General features: G+C 35.6%; 3 protein-coding genes across 6 annotated transcripts; 2 read left to right on the top strand and 1 right to left on the bottom strand.

Annotated features, from left to right (window-relative positions):
• Positions 1-1092: 1092 nt before the first annotated feature.
• LOC143553646 (uncharacterized) lies at positions 1093-4144 on the top strand. Its single transcript, XM_077043596.1, has 9 exons — positions 1093-1117; positions 1253-1358; positions 1420-1549; positions 2688-2761; positions 2882-2935; positions 3019-3065; positions 3181-3285; positions 3434-3491; positions 3572-4144. The coding sequence occupies exons 4-9, from the start codon at positions 2725-2727 to the stop codon at positions 3586-3588; spliced, it is 318 nt and encodes a 105-aa protein (XP_076899711.1). The 5' UTR covers positions 1093-1117; positions 1253-1358; positions 1420-1549; positions 2688-2724; the 3' UTR covers positions 3589-4144.
• A 2240-nt stretch (positions 4145-6384) lies between these two features.
• On the top strand, positions 6385-12242 carry LOC143553664 (uncharacterized). Of its 4 annotated transcripts, none has more exons than XM_077043607.1 (20): positions 6385-6494; positions 6626-6707; positions 7654-7757; positions 8013-8099; positions 8238-8313; positions 8401-8475; positions 8597-8650; positions 8766-8825; positions 8900-9016; positions 9106-9200; positions 9285-9487; positions 9573-9670; positions 9927-10030; positions 10113-10278; positions 10363-10497; positions 10572-10654; positions 10740-10881; positions 11019-11048; positions 11193-11263; positions 11358-12242. In XM_077043607.1, the coding sequence occupies exons 2-20, from the start codon at positions 6669-6671 to the stop codon at positions 11881-11883; spliced, it is 2265 nt and encodes a 754-aa protein (XP_076899722.1). In that variant the 5' UTR covers positions 6385-6494; positions 6626-6668; the 3' UTR covers positions 11884-12242. The 4 variants fall into 4 exon arrangements, with proteins under 4 accessions (XP_076899722.1, XP_076899723.1, XP_076899721.1 ...); XM_077043608.1 differs by having other exon boundaries at positions 6637-6707; XM_077043606.1 differs by lacking the exon at positions 6385-6494 and having other exon boundaries at positions 6557-6707.
• A 1631-nt stretch (positions 12243-13873) lies between these two features.
• On the bottom strand, positions 13874-17906 carry LOC143553666 (30-kDa cleavage and polyadenylation specificity factor 30-like). The gene is made up of 7 exons (XM_077043610.1): positions 17515-17906; positions 16760-17137; positions 16147-16309; positions 15926-16036; positions 15779-15847; positions 15599-15685; positions 13874-14866 (listed from the first exon to the last, which is right to left on the bottom strand). The coding sequence occupies exons 1-7, from the start codon at positions 17892-17894 to the stop codon at positions 14033-14035; spliced, it is 2022 nt and encodes a 673-aa protein (XP_076899725.1). The 5' UTR covers positions 17895-17906; the 3' UTR covers positions 13874-14032.
• Between the last annotated feature and the right edge of the window lie 256 nt (positions 17907-18162).

An 18162-nucleotide genomic window follows, 5' to 3' on the forward strand; every position in this document is an offset into this window, starting at 1 on the left:
TCACAGTTCATATCCAGACTTTGACTCAGGGTTAAAGTCAAAAGTCAAAATCGTCAAGAACACGAACTGGTCAACATAAGCCAGATCTGCAATTAAACCTTCGATTCTTAACCAAACAACAATAATTTGGTACAATTGAATTCGTATTCTCAGCGCCAACAAACCTCAATCCATTAACCATCCAAATATTAGGGTTTACATGGTGCAGTTTACACCTATATACGTACGACTCATTAACTAATCGATTAACCCTTCAAATATTAACGAATTTCAGTGAGGTTTGTTGCATCGGATTCGTTTTTACCATTTAACATAGATATAAGATTTCTAAACGTAATACGGACCTAAACTAACAAGTTCTCGATATAAACGTACCTTAAACGAGTCGGTTTACGAACGCGGTCTAGTCTTGATGTTGTTTTGGTTCGACACGACGTTCTAGCACCAACAAGTTCGGGTTTCCACTTTCGGATCTTGGCTCGGGTTATAGGATAGTGTTTGTGTGTGTTTTTGATGGTGTAGGCTATGATGTAGAGATGGATAAAAATGAAAAGGATTAGGGTTTAAGGGGTATTTATACAACCTTAAGCCCATGGACCTAAGGCCCATTCCATAACTTATTCCATCTTCTAAAGTCCGAGCCCATCCTCTTAGAATTTATTATCTACACCGATACACGACACATTATTGCATAAACGAAATTCTCTTTTATTATTATAACCGAAAGTAGGATGTTACATAATCGATTAGTTATATTTTGTTGAAACCCGATAGATACCCAACGGATCTGACAAATATTTTGTAAAAACCCAAAACTTGATAGGTAATTACCCGATTAAAACCCGTCAGGTTTGAGACGAGCTATTGGTTTGAGAATACCTAAATCCGTGCTATTGCTATCCCTAGTTCAGTTTCAATTTGTTCAATAAGAAGCGTTTCTTTCCATTTTTTTATATCAAATGATTATTTTATAGAATTTTGACGGGCTGGGCTGGGCTGGGCTGGGTTTAATTTTATGATTTCGGATCCTTAGTTATTACCGTATAATTGAATTTGAGCCTACCAACGAAATAAAAGAAGTCTCCTCCGGCGTCCACCTGAGCTCCGACGTCCAGAGGTAGCCGCCAATCGTTATAATTATTATTATTTACTCTATTTTTCATGTATAATAATAATAATACTAATGCTGTTAGTATATAGATAGATTTTAAACCCTAGACGCTTACTTAATTGAAATTGTAATTGTTTCTAGGGTTTGATTGATTGTTGAGATGTCTTGGAGAGGAGGTAGAGGCGGGGGTGGACGTGCTCAAGCGTTCGGTCGTCTTGCTAAACAAGAGCCCTTTCAAATATCCCCTGTAATTTTTTCAATCTCTCTCTTTTTTTTTATAATATTATTATTAATCATATGTTTTGCAGGAACTGAGTGAATACCCTGATGTGAATCTAAAACAAAAAGATGAATACTGGAACTTGGTATCCATCAGCAATACTTTGCAAAAGTTTTGGAAGTCATCTCCCTATCATTTGGGCTTCATAGATCCTCAAAGTAACTAACTAACTAACCGTTCTTTTCTTATAAACATTCATTTGGCCCACTTTTCATATATGCTTGGATAAATAATCTTGTCTTGTTCTTAGAAAAAAAGTTGCAGGGGTGTAAACGAGCCAAGCCCGAACTCGTTTAGGCGGTTTGGGTTGAATGCGAGTACAAATTTGGGCTTTTAAGTAAAATATGAATTCGATAAATCTTATATAAAAAAAGTAAATAATACAATAGTAATTGTTGTTTCTTGTTTAAAATTGGGTTGGTGTTGTTTCTTTTATTGAAAGTACAGTGTTTTTTATTAAAAATCGGGCTGGAGAGCGCCCCCCCCAAGGGGTGCAAACGAGCCGAGCCCGAGCTCGACCAGGCTCGAGCTCGGCTCATTTCGAGATCTATTTCCAAAGCTCGAGCTCGGCTCGTTTACCATTTATAAGTTATTTTTTAATTAATATAATTATTTTTATATATTTTTTCTATTATAATTTTCTGTATAAAACAATATATATTATTTAGTTATTTTTATTTATTTTCTATAACATGATATATATATATATATATATAAATAATTATTATTAAATATATATAAATGGCAGGCTCGTTTAGGCTCGCGAGCCGGCTCGAGCTCAATAAGTGAAGCTCGGGCTCGTTCTTGTTTATTAAACGAGCTTACTTTTAGACTCGGGCTCGAGCTCGATTAAGCTTGGCTTGTTTGCACCCCTACCCCCCCCATCAGAGACGTCCCTGCGTTCGGGCTTGAACTTAGCTCATTTAACTTACAAGAGCTTGAGCTCTATTTGTAACGCTCAAGCTTGGTTTATGAGTAGTTTTCTAGCGCAAGCTTGGCTCGTTTGAATATATTAAAAACCTTAGTTACTAAAAAAATCAAGAAACCATGCTAGTCAACAGAAAAGTTGATTTTTTTCCCTTTTAGTACACGGAAAGTCGAAAACAACCGGTGCCACGTCAGCAGGGGTGTAAACGAGCCAAGCCCAGGCACTTTTAGGCTTGAACTTGGCTCGTTTGACTTACAAGAGCTCAAGCTCGTCTCGTTTGAGTATATTAAAAGCTTGAGTTACTAAAAATGATAAACAAAATTTACCGTTTTGCTCTTCTGTCATCTCTAGTATTATTGTGGTGGCAGAAAATGATGGCAAAAAAAGGAGCGGCTTATAGATTATATGAAGATGACTGTTGGTTTTGTTCCTGCAGAACTAGGTAAAATTTTGTGATTTGAAGTTTATTTCGTATATTATGACTGATTAAAGATTATTATTTTTTTTTTACATTAATTAAATATTTAATTATATCATGATTATGGTTATTCATCTCAAACAGCTTCAAAGAAGGTGAGGCGCAGCAATAAGAAGGTCCCATGGGATCCACAGTCAGGTTCGATAAATATTTGTAAATTATGATGAATTATTACGAGTCGTAAGAAAAAAATACAAAATTAACCTTCACGGTTTGCGCAGACCTAGAGAGATTGGATGTCTTTGAGAAGCTAGATCAAGGGGATGAGGTAAATTTGCTAATTGCTATCATTTCAAAAGTATTTTAGTTTTTAAACAGTGCGTTTGTTTTTATTTATGTTTCTGAGTGACAAACGAATAATGAGTATACTATTAACATTTTAGGGTCAAGATGATGAAAAGGAAAAGAAAGAAGATGAAGATGGTAATGATGAAGATGACGAAAATATTGAAGAAGACGACGACGACAGTGGTGATGATTATGATCAGGTATATTTAATCTTTAACCTTTAATGAATTGACTACCAAGTTTTTTATTTTTGTTCATGAAAATAATAAACTAAAAGAGAACTTATATTTAGCATACACATACACATGCGCATATGTGTATTTATTTTTAACTTTATGAATTCCGCAGAACCCTGAATTTGATGACGATGAAGATGACTTCAACATGGAGGAAGATACCGGTGGTGGTAAGTAATCTTTTCATTAGTTTTCATCTGCGATTTTTGATTATTTGTTGATTTTTTTTTATTTTTTTTTTTGGTTGCAGATGAGGGTTATTACTAGAGGCTGCTTGCTCATGAGGAATGATGTTAATAACTAGCCACTTTACCGGTACATATCTTGATCTGCATATGAGGTTGCTAGTTACTGAGAATGAATGCTAGTTTTATAAGGTTAAGAACAATATGAGGGGTATTATGGTCATTTTACTTAATTTTAAGACCTTTTATAGGGTATAACTTTTCATTGATTTTTTTAAGTTCTTTATTTATATTTTATGATTTTTAGGCTTAGGTTTATAATTAAATATAAAGCTATATTTTGTTGAACATTTGATGGAAATGCTTACTTCTTGCCAGGTCTTTGATCTCAGTTCGTTATGAAATCTGGTCACCCGTTTTTTTTTAGATTGGTTATAGCGGTTTAGTTATATATTTTAGAGGGAATGTATTTGAGGGGTATGTCATCCTTCATGTTCAATAGTGGAAAAGTTTTTATATGATTTGCAGTTTTGTCATCAATACTCAACTTCAAGCTTGGAAAAGTTTATTTATTTGATTTGTACTAAATGATGCGATTTGTGTGAATCATTAAGCAGTTTGCTATGATTGTTTTTAGGTATTTTTGTTTTTCAATAAATATGTAGTCAATAAAAATGTTGCTTTAACGTAACGTTGTCAAAGGTCATTCGAGTAACGTTTCACCCCTTTTAAAACTTTTATTTAACACTGAAGAAACCAAAAATGTTCAGGGTCATAATAATATTTATTTAGTCATGTCAACTGGCGATGCTAATCTCTTCCCCCACTGTTCGATCAATCTTCAGTCTTTTCTGAGATATTAATTAGTTAAGTTTAATATTGTTATCTTAACTAACAATATTAAACACAATAATGTAAACTTTGTTTGCATCAACTTCTGAGATATTAATTATTCACACAAATTATATATTTTTATTGTTTATAAACACAATAAAACTTTAAACTTAGATAACATCATAAACTGAAATAATACATTGAAAGCAATATGAGTCATGATTTATATTTTGAGATTTATTTTTTTATTAACTCGTTGTTATGCAATTAATCTTTGCGCCCAGAACCAACCCAAGTTGATGACTATGTACTAATAAAATATGGATCGTCATCATTGGCGTCATTAATCCACCACCTACCTCGTCCTCATACATTTCAACTTCATATTCCATTTCGCCTTTTGAGTGAGGATATATGTTATATGTGTTGTGCCGTGTTGAAGTAATCCTTTATGAAAATGGACATCTCTACTGCCACAGGAGTTAGTCTTGTTCTTTGTAATGATATAACCCTTACACTAACATAAAAAAGCATATTGTGAAGCTACCATAGAAGCTTCGACGGTTAGTAAATCTCATACCATTGCTAATAGGATCGGAAATTGATCTTCCATACCTTTCCACCAAGCCAATATATCAAAGTGTCTAAACTCATGTACACCCATACCGGCTAGAAAATTTGTCCCACTATACCTTCCGAGTTCGCTACTTGTAGGGTGCCCCCATTGTTGCCTATTGTTTTCATTCATTAATCATAAGTTACTACTTTAACTTGTCGTATCACATTTCTCATTGGTTCGTGAGTGCTTGATGTCGTTTCATACTTTTCTAAATAAACATCAGACATCTTTGAAATTTTGTTTGTTAAAAGTTATCTTTTAAAGTTTGAGTCAAACCATGGTCTTGTTTGTGTGATCCAAATCATATGTTATTTTTTCAAGTAAAGTTTCGACCCCCGCTATATTTTAAGTAAGGGTTTAATGCGACAACATAGGTAATGATCGAGTGAATTTCTTTGAATGATTTCACAAGTTTGTCTTTCTTGGAAGATTAATATATAATTATATATATTTATATATGGCCATTATAATCATTGATATTATAATAGATCAAAATATTAATTATATCTTATTATATATTAATTTGGTAATTGTTGATGGGTCATATTACCCTTACTAGCTAATAAAGGGTTTTCCCTTGTGTGTATATAAAGAGAGATAAATATAACATCAAAACCTAATCACACACATATAACAATTTTGTGTGCCTCCTCTCTTCTAAACCGGGTTCCTCTCAAGAACCCTAATACCATCCTTAACTATACATCCTAAAGGGGAACTCGATCAAGATGACAAACATGTCGACTACATCTTACCCTGCTGCGGTTACTACTCTCTGCTCTAACAGGTTCATAGGTTTAATATTTATAACGTTTTCTGTTACTTACATGAAGAATTGATCAACATTTCTGCGGTGGTATCATTTCGGAAAATTGATTGCCACTAAATGAAAACTCATTTACCTTGTTACACTTTAGAAGTATTTGATTCAGCAGTAAAGAACTTGTGGGATAATAATCGGATACAATAGTTGCAGTTTTGAAAACGTTTAGTATATCGGTGATTTGTAGGATAATAGCCCAGCTCATGGGAGGAAGTGAAGTAATCTTAATCTCACCCGAACACCTCAAAAATAATATTAAGAACCGTAATTAACACAATTATGATTTCTTTTTTGCTGTATAGTTTTTTCAAATTCCATCTTGTAGGTACGGACGTAAGCAAGTGAAATTCAATTCTTTACAAAGTATACATATAAACTTTCAAATTCCATCTTGTAGGTACGGACATAAGCAAGACATTAAATACCCGTTTAATGGTTCCGTCGCAACATGTGTATTCGATTCTAGCGGTTCCGTAGTAACGCGTGGATCGTAAATACCAGCTTCCAAATAAGTTAAAAGATGTACATAATAGAAAAGATATATATTACAGTAGTAATTTGTAATACATTAATTATATTTATTTTTGGGAAATAATTGGTCTATCAGATTTAACTTTGGAATTTGAAAATGGATCGATGGACATAATAATATTAATAAGCAGAGGAGATAGTCGCAACAATAGAGACACATATACATACACCGCGATTGCAGGTTTCGTTTATTCAATCTCTATCTATCTAGGGTTTCAATCACCATTATATAATATAATATAATATTAATATAACAAATCGACGGATATAAACATAACATAACATTAACATTGCGTTTGCTTCAATTTCCAGTCAATTTCTAGGGTTTCAGATCTGAATTCAATTACAAGAGAAGATGTTTTGGCGTATGACCGGATTGTCCACCACATCTCCGGTAAATCCTCCTACACTTTCATATTATTATTATTATTATTATTATTATTATAACAGTATCAATTGGTTAGGTGCCTTCAGGTATCGTAAGATTAGATCCTAGGGTTAGCTTACTTACTATTTAACCTAATTGTTATTAGTTTGTGTATTGATAAGGGATTGACATAAGATGATGTGGTTTTCATGATACTTATTAGGTGGTTGTATTGAAATTTGACAAGCTGAGCTTATCTTTGTGTCTTGAATTTAGTGTTATTCAAGGTTTCGGGATCTGTAGAAACGAATCGCATCGAACGGATTGTTTTGTATTGAAAACTGTGATTATAAGTAGCCTCGGAATCATTCGGCATGTCTCTGAAACTTAATCATTAAGAGGCTCCATGAGCCATTAAGAGGTGTAACCAAACACACTATACCTCTTACCAGTGTTGCAAAAATCCCGACTAGGCGTCGTTTAATAGCTAGTCCCCACCACACTGATTAATTTTGGGTTAGTCTGCCAATTAGTTGGTCAATTAATCGGACTTAGTCGGCGTTTTCTAGCGAGGTTCTGGCCAAAATCTACGGTTTCCGACGAGATTCCGGCCAAATTCAGCGGTTTTCCATTGAGGTTTCTGCTAATTTCCGGTCAAAATGTATATGTGTGTATATAAAGCTGAAAATCACATATAAAAATGTATGTGTATATAAAACTGAAAAATTGTACACTAAAGTATGATCCGATTAATCACTAGTACCCACCCCACTGCTCAACTAGCGATTTCTACAACAATGCCTCTAACTGAGTCATTAAGAGGCTACCAAACACCCCCTAAGGAAAGGCTAAAATAGGATTTGATTGCCATATTATTTTCTTTTTGATCTGAATTCTTAATCTATGATAAGTTTCTACGCCATTCGCTTTGTCTTTTGAATAGTTGCAAAATATCATACTTTTGTAATTCCAGGTGGACACAATTTTGGACAAGGAAAATTATACTCTAGAGGAGCTTCTAGACGAGGATGAAATAATTCAAGAATGCAAAGCTCTTAATAACCGACTTATCAATTTGTAAGTCCCATAACTTGAGCTTATACAGATACAGTGGTTCATACTCTTAGATGTAACGCCAGTTGCTTCATGTTTTGGTGAAGCTATCATTATCTGCTTTTTTTATTGATAGACAGCTTGTTGCTTTTGCAAGTTGTGAGCTAGGTCAATAATGAAATAATTGCATGTGTAAATATGTAATATGATATCTGAATCCAAACCATTGTAATTGTGCTGCAAACTCATAGTCAATGGTGCTTTAACTGTCAATTGCAGTTTGAGGGAACGGAATCAAATTGAACAACTTGTTCGGTACATAGTGGAAGAACCTCCTGAAGATGCTGACAAGGGGCGAACATTTAAGTAGGTTTTTGTGGACCATCAAGTAAAATAAGTTTCTTCAAATGCTTTCATCTTAGTAGACTGTTATGCCACCCTGTTCTTGTATTTCTGTGCTTATAAAGCATTAACAATCTGATAAAAAGTATTATTACGCTCTAGGTTTCCTTTTATTGCTTGTGAGATCTTTACTTGTGAAGTTGATATCATTCTCAATGCTTTAGTGGAGGATGATCAGGTTCAGTCAGTTGATCTTTATTTTTCTTTCAAGTTATTTTAAAAATTTTAAGTGTGAAATAAGTTGTAATATTATTATTTGTTGTAGTTGATGAACATGCTGTTCTCCTTCCTTAACCCAGAACATCCTCATAGTACTCTACTTGCTGGCTATTTTAGTAAAGTAAGTTCATCCAATCGTCATTTTGACCTTTTTTTATATGGTACATCACTCTGTCATATATGCATTATTTTTAATTTTAATTTTCTTGTTCGGTAGCTGATGTTTTGTTAATGTTCTATAGGTTGTTGTATGCCTGCTGTTGCGAAAGACAGTTCCTTTAATGAACTATATTCAAGTAAGTCACAAGTTATTTTGTATTTGAAGTTTGAACTTTACTTAAGTGTATACTCTTTTTTTTGTATAATATATTCGGTTCACTCAAGCATCTAAGTTTATGATTTGCTGGGCAGGCTCGTCAGGATATTATCCATAAGCTAGTTGACTTAATAGGAATTACATCCATCATGGAGGTGAATTTTAAGCTCTAACATTACTACTTTTAACCATCGTATCATCATCCCATCTAAATATTATTATTATACAGGTTCTTATTCGTCTGATTGGTGCTGATGAACACCTTTACACAAGCTATTTAGAATCAATGCAGTGGCTAGAAGATACAGATGTGTTGGAGATGATTGTTGATAAGTTTAGTTCCACGGTAATATAAATTAGTTTTATATACTTTTGGGCAGTCTGGATATATGAACTAATAAGTAATAACTAAATTATACAAATTAATTGTTGAAGGATTGTCCTGAAGTGCATGCCAATGCAGCAGAAGCACTTTGTGCTATAACTAGATATGCTCCTCCAGGACTGGCCGCTAAAATATCCAGCCCAAGGTGACAGTTTGCAGTGTAAAATCTGCTTTATAATATTTTTAATGAACAAATGAACATTTAACGTTTTAATATTTGTTTTTACAGTTTTATAGCAAGATTATTTCGCCATGCTTTGGAGGACTCACGGCCAAAGTCAGTTTTGGTTCATTCATTGTCTGTATGCATATCTTTGTTGGATCCTAAAAGGCAAACATCAGGGACATTCTACATTTACAACCGTCAATCGACACATGGATCTTTAGTAACAGCAAAACCTGAAACTGTTGAAGGCATGTTGGAGAGCCTAGGTATTATCTGAGTCAGCTTTTGAAACTTTAATAAAATTCCATTTTCCTAATGCATTCAGTTATATTTTGGTATTAAAATGTACAGGAAGTTTGTTAAAGCTGTTGGATGTTTCAGCAGAAGAAAATGTTTTATTTACAACATATGGAAAATTACAGCCACCTCTCGGGAAAAATCGCCTAAAGGTTATCTTTGTGCTTCAGCTTTTATCGCTAAAATTGGTTTTTAGTGTTTGATTATGTCTTTAAACTTCACATTTGTGATTTGGTTCTTCTGTTGCATGATTAAGCTCTTAAACTTTATAAATAGGACTCCTTTTATACAAAAGTAAAACGATTTATGTGAAAACTTAGCAACCTCCACAGGGTTTTGACATTACTCTGAAACTTGAAGGGTAAAGATGTAAAATAACTGATTGATTTTATCAATGTAAAATTTCAGATCGTAGAATTCATCTCAGTCCTGATGACTGTAAGTAGTGAAGCTGCTGAGAAGGAGTTGATCCGCCTTGGTGCGTTAAAACGCATTCTAGAATTATTTTTTGAGTAAGCGTCTCCCCAATCTCCAGAAATACTATATGAAAATGTATCCATGTGTATTAACACAACTATATTTTGATAAAATTAGGTATCCATACAACAACTTTATTCATCACCACATTGAGCAGATCATAGATATTTGCATTGACAGCAAGAACACTTCACTCATTCAGCATATCCTTGAAACATGCCATCTTGTCAGAAAAATTCTTGATGCCGAGAAGAACTCTGCATTGAGTTCAGATCCAAAGAATGTAATAACGCTCTACTTTTTTCATTATTTTTTATAATTATCACGTTTATTGTTATACAAATAGTTCATAGTTGACCGAGTTTAGTCAATGTTACAGCCAACACTCCCTGCAGAGGGAAGAACGCCACCTAGGATTGGGAATGTTGGACACATGACACGTATAGCAAATAAACTTATTGAACAAGGGGCTAACAATAGCTACATACAGTCATATTTGCAGGTTTCTCATTTTCTGTGATTTTGTATTTTGAATAAAATAGTTTCCTTAAATTTAAAATGATTATGTTTTGACAGGGTGATAATGAATGGGTAGAGTGGCATACTGAGGTACTTACTAAACGCAACACGCTTGAAAACGTCTACCAGTGGGCGTGCGGGTGGGTATTTAAGTAATTTACTATCGGGCCCTATGTTACAGTTTATGTAGATTGTAATTGTTTCTTTATACAATGAAATTAACAGGAGACCTACTACACTTCATGATCGTGGTCGAGATAGTGATGAGGATGATTATCAAGATAGAGACTATGATGTGGCAGCTTTAGCCAATAATTTAAGCCAGGCGTTCCGATATGGTATCTATGAAAATGATGATAATGATGAGGTATACCATAAATTAGTCATGTTCTTGCATATTTTTTACTTTGTTTCTTTTAATTTTCATTTAAATGTTATTTGTTTTATTTTGGGCCACTGATTATATTTTTGTTTTATTTTAATTTTTCTTTCTACTTTGTTCAGGGTCATGGCTCGCTAGAAAGAGACGATGAGGTATGTGTGTCATTAAGTTTATGATATTATGCTTTGAATCCTAATTAATGATTATCATTATTATTGAATTGAATTATTAGATGCTTCAAATTTCATATTTCATGATATGACTGTTATAACCTCTCTTTCTCCTTACATGTGCAGGATCCTTACTTTGATGATGAATCTGCTGAAGTGGTCATATCTTCACTTCGACTGGGAGATGATCAAGAAGGGTATGCTAGTTATCTTGGTTTATCGAAGAAGTTGAAATTGAAAAAACCAAAATTAGAAAATTACTATTTTAACCCTTTTGAATGTTTGTTTCAGCGGGTCGCTTTTCACAAACTCAAACTGGTTTGCTTTTGAGGAGGAGAGGGCAGCTCCCGAGCAATCAACTAGTACAGTAGCTTCACCCTCGCCTGACACTGGCAGTACAACTGGCGGCAATGGTGGTGGTGATGACATGGTTACGTCCAATGAAAATGATAAACAGTTGGTTCATTCTGCAACATCTGAGGTCCCTGAGTCAAAACAGGAGTTGGATGATTCAGTCATCGGGAAGTCAACTGATGAGTCAACGCCAAGTGAGAGTGATAAGCCAGCCAAATGGGTTGAATGGAGAGAAGCGGCTGAACCAGAACCATCGGTTATGACCACCGAGCCTGCTGAAACATCTCAGGCTGCAACTGATGACCTCCCCAACGGTGATCTTGAAGTTAAACCAATGGATGATATCACTACTGATCTTCCTAACAAAGTGGAGGCTTCTCCACCATCTACCACCACTGACGCACCGGAGACGGTGGCTGACAGTGGCGGTAAAACCGATGTTGGAGTAAGCCCACCGGAGTAATAATAATGGAAATATGCTGGGTCGGGCTTTTTAAACCTTTCGAAATCGTGAAAGCATTGTTCTGGTTGTAGGACAAGGGTAAATGGTAAGACTTTTTTTCTTCTTAATGTGTAATTCAGACTAATGATGTACATTTTTGACGGGGGCATACAGTCGGAATAGAGATAGTGATTCTTTCTTGCTCGAGTCGGTTTACCAATTTGTCACTCCGGTGACCTGAAAATGGTTTTTCCGATGGTGCAGTTCTTATTAGAAGGTTCTCTTGCCAAATGTTTGTATGTTAGAGCGTCTTGTGCTACTTTACATCGTTCAGATTCTCAATGTCTAAAGTTTCAATAATGGGTTATTATAAAATAACATAAATTTTGTTAATTTTGGTGTTTATTATTAATCTTATTAGAGCCTAAGAGGTGTCAGTTTATTTTTATATATTTTATTAAAACGTTTATATTTAAGTTTTATATATAAATTATTTTTGTATAAATGTTTTTAGTCAGCATACTTTGGGATTCCTTATTTACACCTCCTTACACCGAGTTTTCCATAAGTTACAAAATCCTAACTTATAAAAACTTCTTTTTCCCTCTTTAAAAAGTTTAATAAGTTATATTATCCAAACACTATTTTAATCTATAAAAGTGAATAAGTTATAAGAAGGTAAGGAAACCCAAACACCCCCTAAGACTAATTATTATTTATGAGTTTCCAAAAGAACATATATGGTATTGAGTAGATGTTATATTAGCATACGATCGGATTCACTTATAACTCTTAACGAGTATTATCATTAATATCGCCATTGCCAGTGAGCTAGAGGTAAAGAATAAAACACCCAACAAATTAATATGGACGTTATTAACGCAAAACATGATAAAACACTTATTAACCGGACACTAAACAAGCGTAAGGAATAAAACACGAGGTTAAACTAGATAACAGAAAAGATTAGAGTCCAAAAGCGTCATTCAAAGGCAATAAGCATGCTTTTGAATTCTTAAGACATAAAAATAAAACGGAAAATATTATTATTATAAACCGATGATAATTATGTTTGACACCTTCTGACCCCGAATGCATGAGCGCCACGTGGAGCGGGCGGAGACGAGCAACAACGGGTTCGAAACAACACCACCAGGTCGGGGTCACAACAGGCATCGGACATGATGATGTGAGCAAACCAGGCAGGGGCACACGGCAACGACAAGTAGTAGTTATCAAAATTACTTGCTAAATTACCCTCGATGTACCCTTTCTAAAGAAAACGCATTAAATCAAATCCTAAATACTAACATAGCAAAAAAAAATCAACTGTGTCAAAATATGTCGGGAACTACACCAACACAACGAGCCAAGCTTACATACGCCCATACAATTTGAATCATGATCCAATAACACAACGAACTATTGCACAATTGGTGAATGACACACACTCCAAGGCTCCACAGAGTACCATGACAAAATCAGACGCATTCCAAGGGATTATGTATGTAAATATTATAATCTCAATGCAAATTCCAACATCTTCCTTTACGAACGTACGTCCATGTAGAAATGCAGGAGTGGGCTGATGAATACTTCAGCGTAGAACCAGCTTACCGACCATGGAGGCCACAATCGTTAACGTAGAGGGCGGTTCAAGAACAAGAAAAGAAAAACAATGTGGGCAAGATCACTAGTTAAGCACAATTCTCTCTTTGGACATTTGGACCTCTATCTAAAAAGTCTATAAAAATGACGTTGATTACAAATTAAATGAACAGAACAACTAATTGTGCAAAACTTAAAAACACAGATAATGCTCTCCAACATCATTCTGAATTTTGAAAAAACATTAATGGAGTTGAGTTTTTTTATAATGAGAAAAAATAGGGCAAAAGGTGAAACTGATGACAATAAATTTTTAAGAGGAGATTATAAAATGTAGAATTCTTAAAAATCCAATTTGCCTAAACAAAATGAATAAACAAACATAAAACATAGCATGATATAAAGTTGTTTTTTTGGTTTGTGTAAATGAAGCTAATGTACATAATCTTTTAAGAAACATTAAACCAACAAATATCTGCTTACTACAAAACCAACCATCAGTAACACCACAAATACACTCACATATGAAGTTACCAATGAGGTCAACCCAGGTAGGAGTCGGTTAAATCTTGTCACCGGAGGTTGTGGCGGCATCACCCTCAGAGCCGCCACGCCTCTTCTTCGTTTCTCCATGTCTAGATCTCCTCGGCGCCTCATCTTCACTTTCACTCTCACCGTTTTTTAATCTATTCTCCCCACCATGTTGGGCCTCATCATCCTGCCCACCCATATTTTGGCCCACGGGCCGAGTATCATCATCACCGCCACTACCTACCGCTTGATCCCTCTTACTCCGACTAGTATTCTGAGAAGCTTGTAGCTGCTGTTGCTGCTGTGAAAACCCAGGCCGACCACCTCTTCCCCCCGGGCCCATAAACGGGCCACGTCCAGGCCCAGGTCCCATCATCATTCCGAAGCCACCACCCCCTGTAAAACCCCCATGAGGCCCGGGACGGCCATGAAACATCATATTATTAAACGGTGGGCGCTGAAAATCACCCGAGAATCTAGGCCCGAATGGGCCGAATCCACGTGGGCCCATGTTCATAAGATCCGGAACAGGGAACCCGTCAGGCCCAACTCCACCATAAGGAAACCCGTCGGGTCCCATCATGTTCATGAGAGGGGGGAAACCTCTCATTCCAGGCATGGGGCGGGGGGGCCTTCCTAAAGGCATATGTGGTGGCCATAACCCTCTGCCGCCTCTCCCTCTACCGCCTTGTGCTGCCATGCCAAAACCCTGGTCATAACTGTCATCTTCTTCCTCACTCTCTTCTTCTTCCTCCTCTTCATTGTCCTCAAACGGAACAATATCGGGATTTTCGGTTGCATTTTCTAAATTTAATCCTTTCGCCTTCTCTTCTTCTCGTTTTGACTCTGCTGCAAGTGATATCGCCTATAAAAATAGCATGCATTTCTGAATTGTCACACAAGACAAACCTAACACTAAATTCGTTAGCTACTGGTCGATTTAGCTAAAAAGGCTGAACCAGCGAACACGTTTAGCTAAACGGGCCGAATCTGTGAAAGTATAGCTAAGCAATCCGAACCCACGAAGACTTTTTAGCTAAATGGGCCAAACCCGCCTGGTCGACTCGTTGAACAGTTTATTTTTTTTAAATAACACACAAATAAGTTAATATCCTTTTTAGCATGGCACGATAACACGAAAAACGAGACATGTACCTAAACATGAAATTCACAGGTTTGAGTTTAGTCTAAATGGGTTTGGGTCAGTCTCGGGTGAACCCCACAAAAACATTTAGCTAAACGAGTCGATATGTTTAACCCGTTTTAACACCCCTAATTAAGTGCTCTAAACCCTAAACTTGGAGTACATATCCTTTTGGTAACATTAAAATTTAAGTGCTTAATAAAATGCCTAATAACACATTGTGAAATTTACACATTTTGTGCTTTTGAGTGTAAAGGCAAAATAGTCAGTTTGAAAAAATCCAGAATTTTTAACACCAGTTAGTATAAAGGACAAACCGTGTTACAACTTTTCATATGATGGATGTTTTTTTGCAATTACCTTAGTTTAAGGGGACAACCTGTAAGTTTGTGTATAACTAAAGGATGAAAATTCTAATTTACTCAGAATGTTTAGAAAAATAAGCAAAAGTACCATGAGTTCACTGTCGGGTTCAAGATACAAAAGAGACGCCAATTGTTCACCGACTGAGGGCTCAAGTTCTTGACAATCTCTGCTTATCTACAACCACAATACATACAAAATAATAACAATGATAATAATAACTACAATAAAAAATAATAACAATGATAATAATAATAATAATAATAATACCTTTACGGGTAAATTCTCATTGTAAGGGTTCCTCAGATGTCGAGTTTTATGGAAGGACAGTTCACATAGCTGCAAAGCAGATAACATTCACATTTCTTATACTTTAAAGTTTTATAAAATCCTTTTTACGGGTTGCAATCAATGTACCTTAAGCCATCTCACACAGAAATTCCGTCCATAATGTGCAGTTCCATGTTCAGATTTCCAGTTGCCACCGCCAACCAAACCACCAATTTTAGAAGTCATTCTTGCACAGCCCTGGAAATATTTATAAACTAATATTAACTAACGAATAGCAAACGTGACAAAAGGTTAACTAAAATAGTTAGCGTGTCATATTTGTTGTGTTAATTATGTTTATAACCCACCTGAAAATGGCGTGTCCTGTTGACAGAAAATATTAAAATAACATTTTCAACAGAATCAAAAGCCTCGTTTAACTTAGCCTCGTTGCTTCTTTGGGTGGCCCACACTCCTTGTTGGACCGATAACTCAAGATTCTCACGGTTGCAACTTTTTACAATAAAATACCTATTTTTCCATTGTATAAGAAATCAGCAACAAAGATCATCAAAAAAAACCAGCAACAAAAACTGAAAAACACTGTTAATAAGAATCATAACTCACAGAAACTCATGTCTTCGATAAAAATTATAACAATAAACATATTAATTGGAATTTTAAAATACTTCAAATAGTTCAAGCCCTAGAAAATTAGGTACTTGTACATATAGCTTCTAAGTATGTTGATGTTGTCAAACATTGGATTTTGAAAATAATACAATCCTTTTATACTGCAATGTCACAACTGCTGAAACATTTCATCCTTAATAATAACAAAAGCAACAGACAAAAATATGAGAAAGTACATTATCCGTTTACAACAATAATAACTGTAACTTTATAATTACGTATAACAAACATAATATGATGGAAGTGGAACCCTCAAATGGCATCCACATTTAGATCTCCTTAACGCACCTTGATGTTCCTTGAGGCAAGGGTATCGAGGTCTTATTCGTTTGATTTTGTTGACCATTCGACTGCGCTTGTGACTGAACAAACTGGCTACCCTGTTGCTGCTGACGTGGCGACAAAGGCGGCACAGGCTGCATTGAAGCAGAATCCGTGGTGCTAGGTTTAGCACCTTGATTTGCATCATTTTGAAACTGAAATTTGTCCGATTGTTGCGAGTTGTTGGCGTTTCGGTTTTGAAAAAACCTGTTGGAATTTCCATAATTATAAGAAGTTAACTGCTGAATCTTTTGGAGCACCTCTTCCACTGAAGGAGGAGGTCCCGGAAGCTTGGCATGCCTGTACCGACAATCAGGCCCGTTCGGACAGAATCCCAACTTGTACCTGCATTTCAAGATTCAACATCAAAAACTGATATTTTTTAACAATTACCGTGCCATCAGTAATCCAAAAAATGGTTTAATCGTTTACAACCCAATCATTATAAGGTATTGCATATTACTAATCAATTATATTATATCAATACAACAATTAGGATAATTACAAAGAAAACCTAATTAGCTGATTAGCTCATATTTCCTAAGTTCCTAACTACAACAAAAATAAGCACAGCAAACCCTAACTAGTATCTCTGTCTAGTAACGAATCGGATGAAAACCCTAATGTTAATTCTATCAAATTACACAAAAGGGTATTTAGGGTTAGTACCAAATCAAACAAAAACCCAGAAATTAAATTTAAAAAAAAACCCAGAAACTTACATGTTACACTCTTTAATATCTTCATTGGTATGCTTATAAACACAGTCCTGTTCACGGCACTCTCCGTACAATCTAAAGAATCTGCAAATGGGCATGCGTGATTTATCATACTGATGAAGAAAGCCGCAGGCTTCGCCTTTCATACAGAGGCTGCGGAGCCAGTGACGGCATACGGTTTGCCGGTAGCTTCTGCGGCCGGAGAAATTGGTGGAGGAAGGCGGGTTGTTATCGGTGGTGGAGGATGGAGGTGGTGGTGGGTTGTTGTTGTCGGTGGATGGATGGTGGTGGTGGATGACGGGAACGGAGGCGGTGGGTTGGGTTGGGGCGGCGTCAAGGCCGCCTTCGAAGTCGAAGCTTAGACCGCCTTCACCGTCTTCCATGTTCAGGTTCAACAAGAATCAATAAGCCTTTTGGTTAAATGATTCATGTATGTATGTATGTTTTTTATTTTGATCAACCCGGACTATTTCTAATTAATAGCTAGTTTCCACTAAAATGTTTTATTTTGAGCTAGTTGGCAAATTAGTCAATTGTCAAATCCGACCAAACTCATGATTAATTGGCGTTAGTCGTCGTTTTCTGACAAGTTACTGGACAAAATCGGCGGTTTCCAACGAGATTCCGGCCAAATTCATTTGTTTCCAACGA

This window comes from Bidens hawaiensis, unplaced genomic scaffold, assembly GCF_021521415.1.
Source record: "Bidens hawaiensis isolate Kalapana, Puna unplaced genomic scaffold, B.hawaiensis_p1.1 tig00017348_1, whole genome shotgun sequence".
NCBI lineage: Eukaryota > Viridiplantae > Streptophyta > Magnoliopsida > Asterales > Asteraceae > Bidens > Bidens hawaiensis.

Excerpts from the sequence above, each read along its gene's own strand:
- LOC143553664 (XM_077043607.1), top strand. The coding sequence starts at position 6,669 with ATGTTTTGGCGTATGACCGGATTGTCCACCACATCTCCG. Across the intron at positions 9,671-9,926 it reads TCGGGAAAAATCGCCTAAAG|ATCGTAGAATTCATCTCAGT; the intron begins GTTATCTTTGTG and ends GTAAAATTTCAG. Across the intron at positions 10,279-10,362 it reads TGAGTTCAGATCCAAAGAAT|TCAATGTTACAGCCAACACT; the intron begins GTAATAACGCTC and ends GACCGAGTTTAG.
- LOC143553646 (XM_077043596.1), top strand. The coding sequence starts at position 2,725 with ATGAAGATGACTGTTGGTTTTGTTCCTGCAGAACTAG. Across the intron at positions 2,936-3,018 it reads CCCATGGGATCCACAGTCAG|ACCTAGAGAGATTGGATGTC; the intron begins GTTCGATAAATA and ends CGGTTTGCGCAG. Across the intron at positions 3,286-3,433 it reads GTGGTGATGATTATGATCAG|AACCCTGAATTTGATGACGA; the intron begins GTATATTTAATC and ends TGAATTCCGCAG.
- LOC143553666 (XM_077043610.1), bottom strand. The coding sequence starts at position 17,894 with ATGGAAGACGGTGAAGGCGGTCTAAGCTTCGACTTCGAAGGCGGCCTT. Across the intron at positions 16,037-16,146 it reads ACAGGACACGCCATTTTCAG|GGCTGTGCAAGAATGACTTC; the intron begins GTGGGTTATAAA and ends AAATATTTCCAG. Across the intron at positions 15,686-15,778 it reads ATGAGAATTTACCCGTAAAG|ATAAGCAGAGATTGTCAAGA; the intron begins GTATTATTATTA and ends TTGTGGTTGTAG.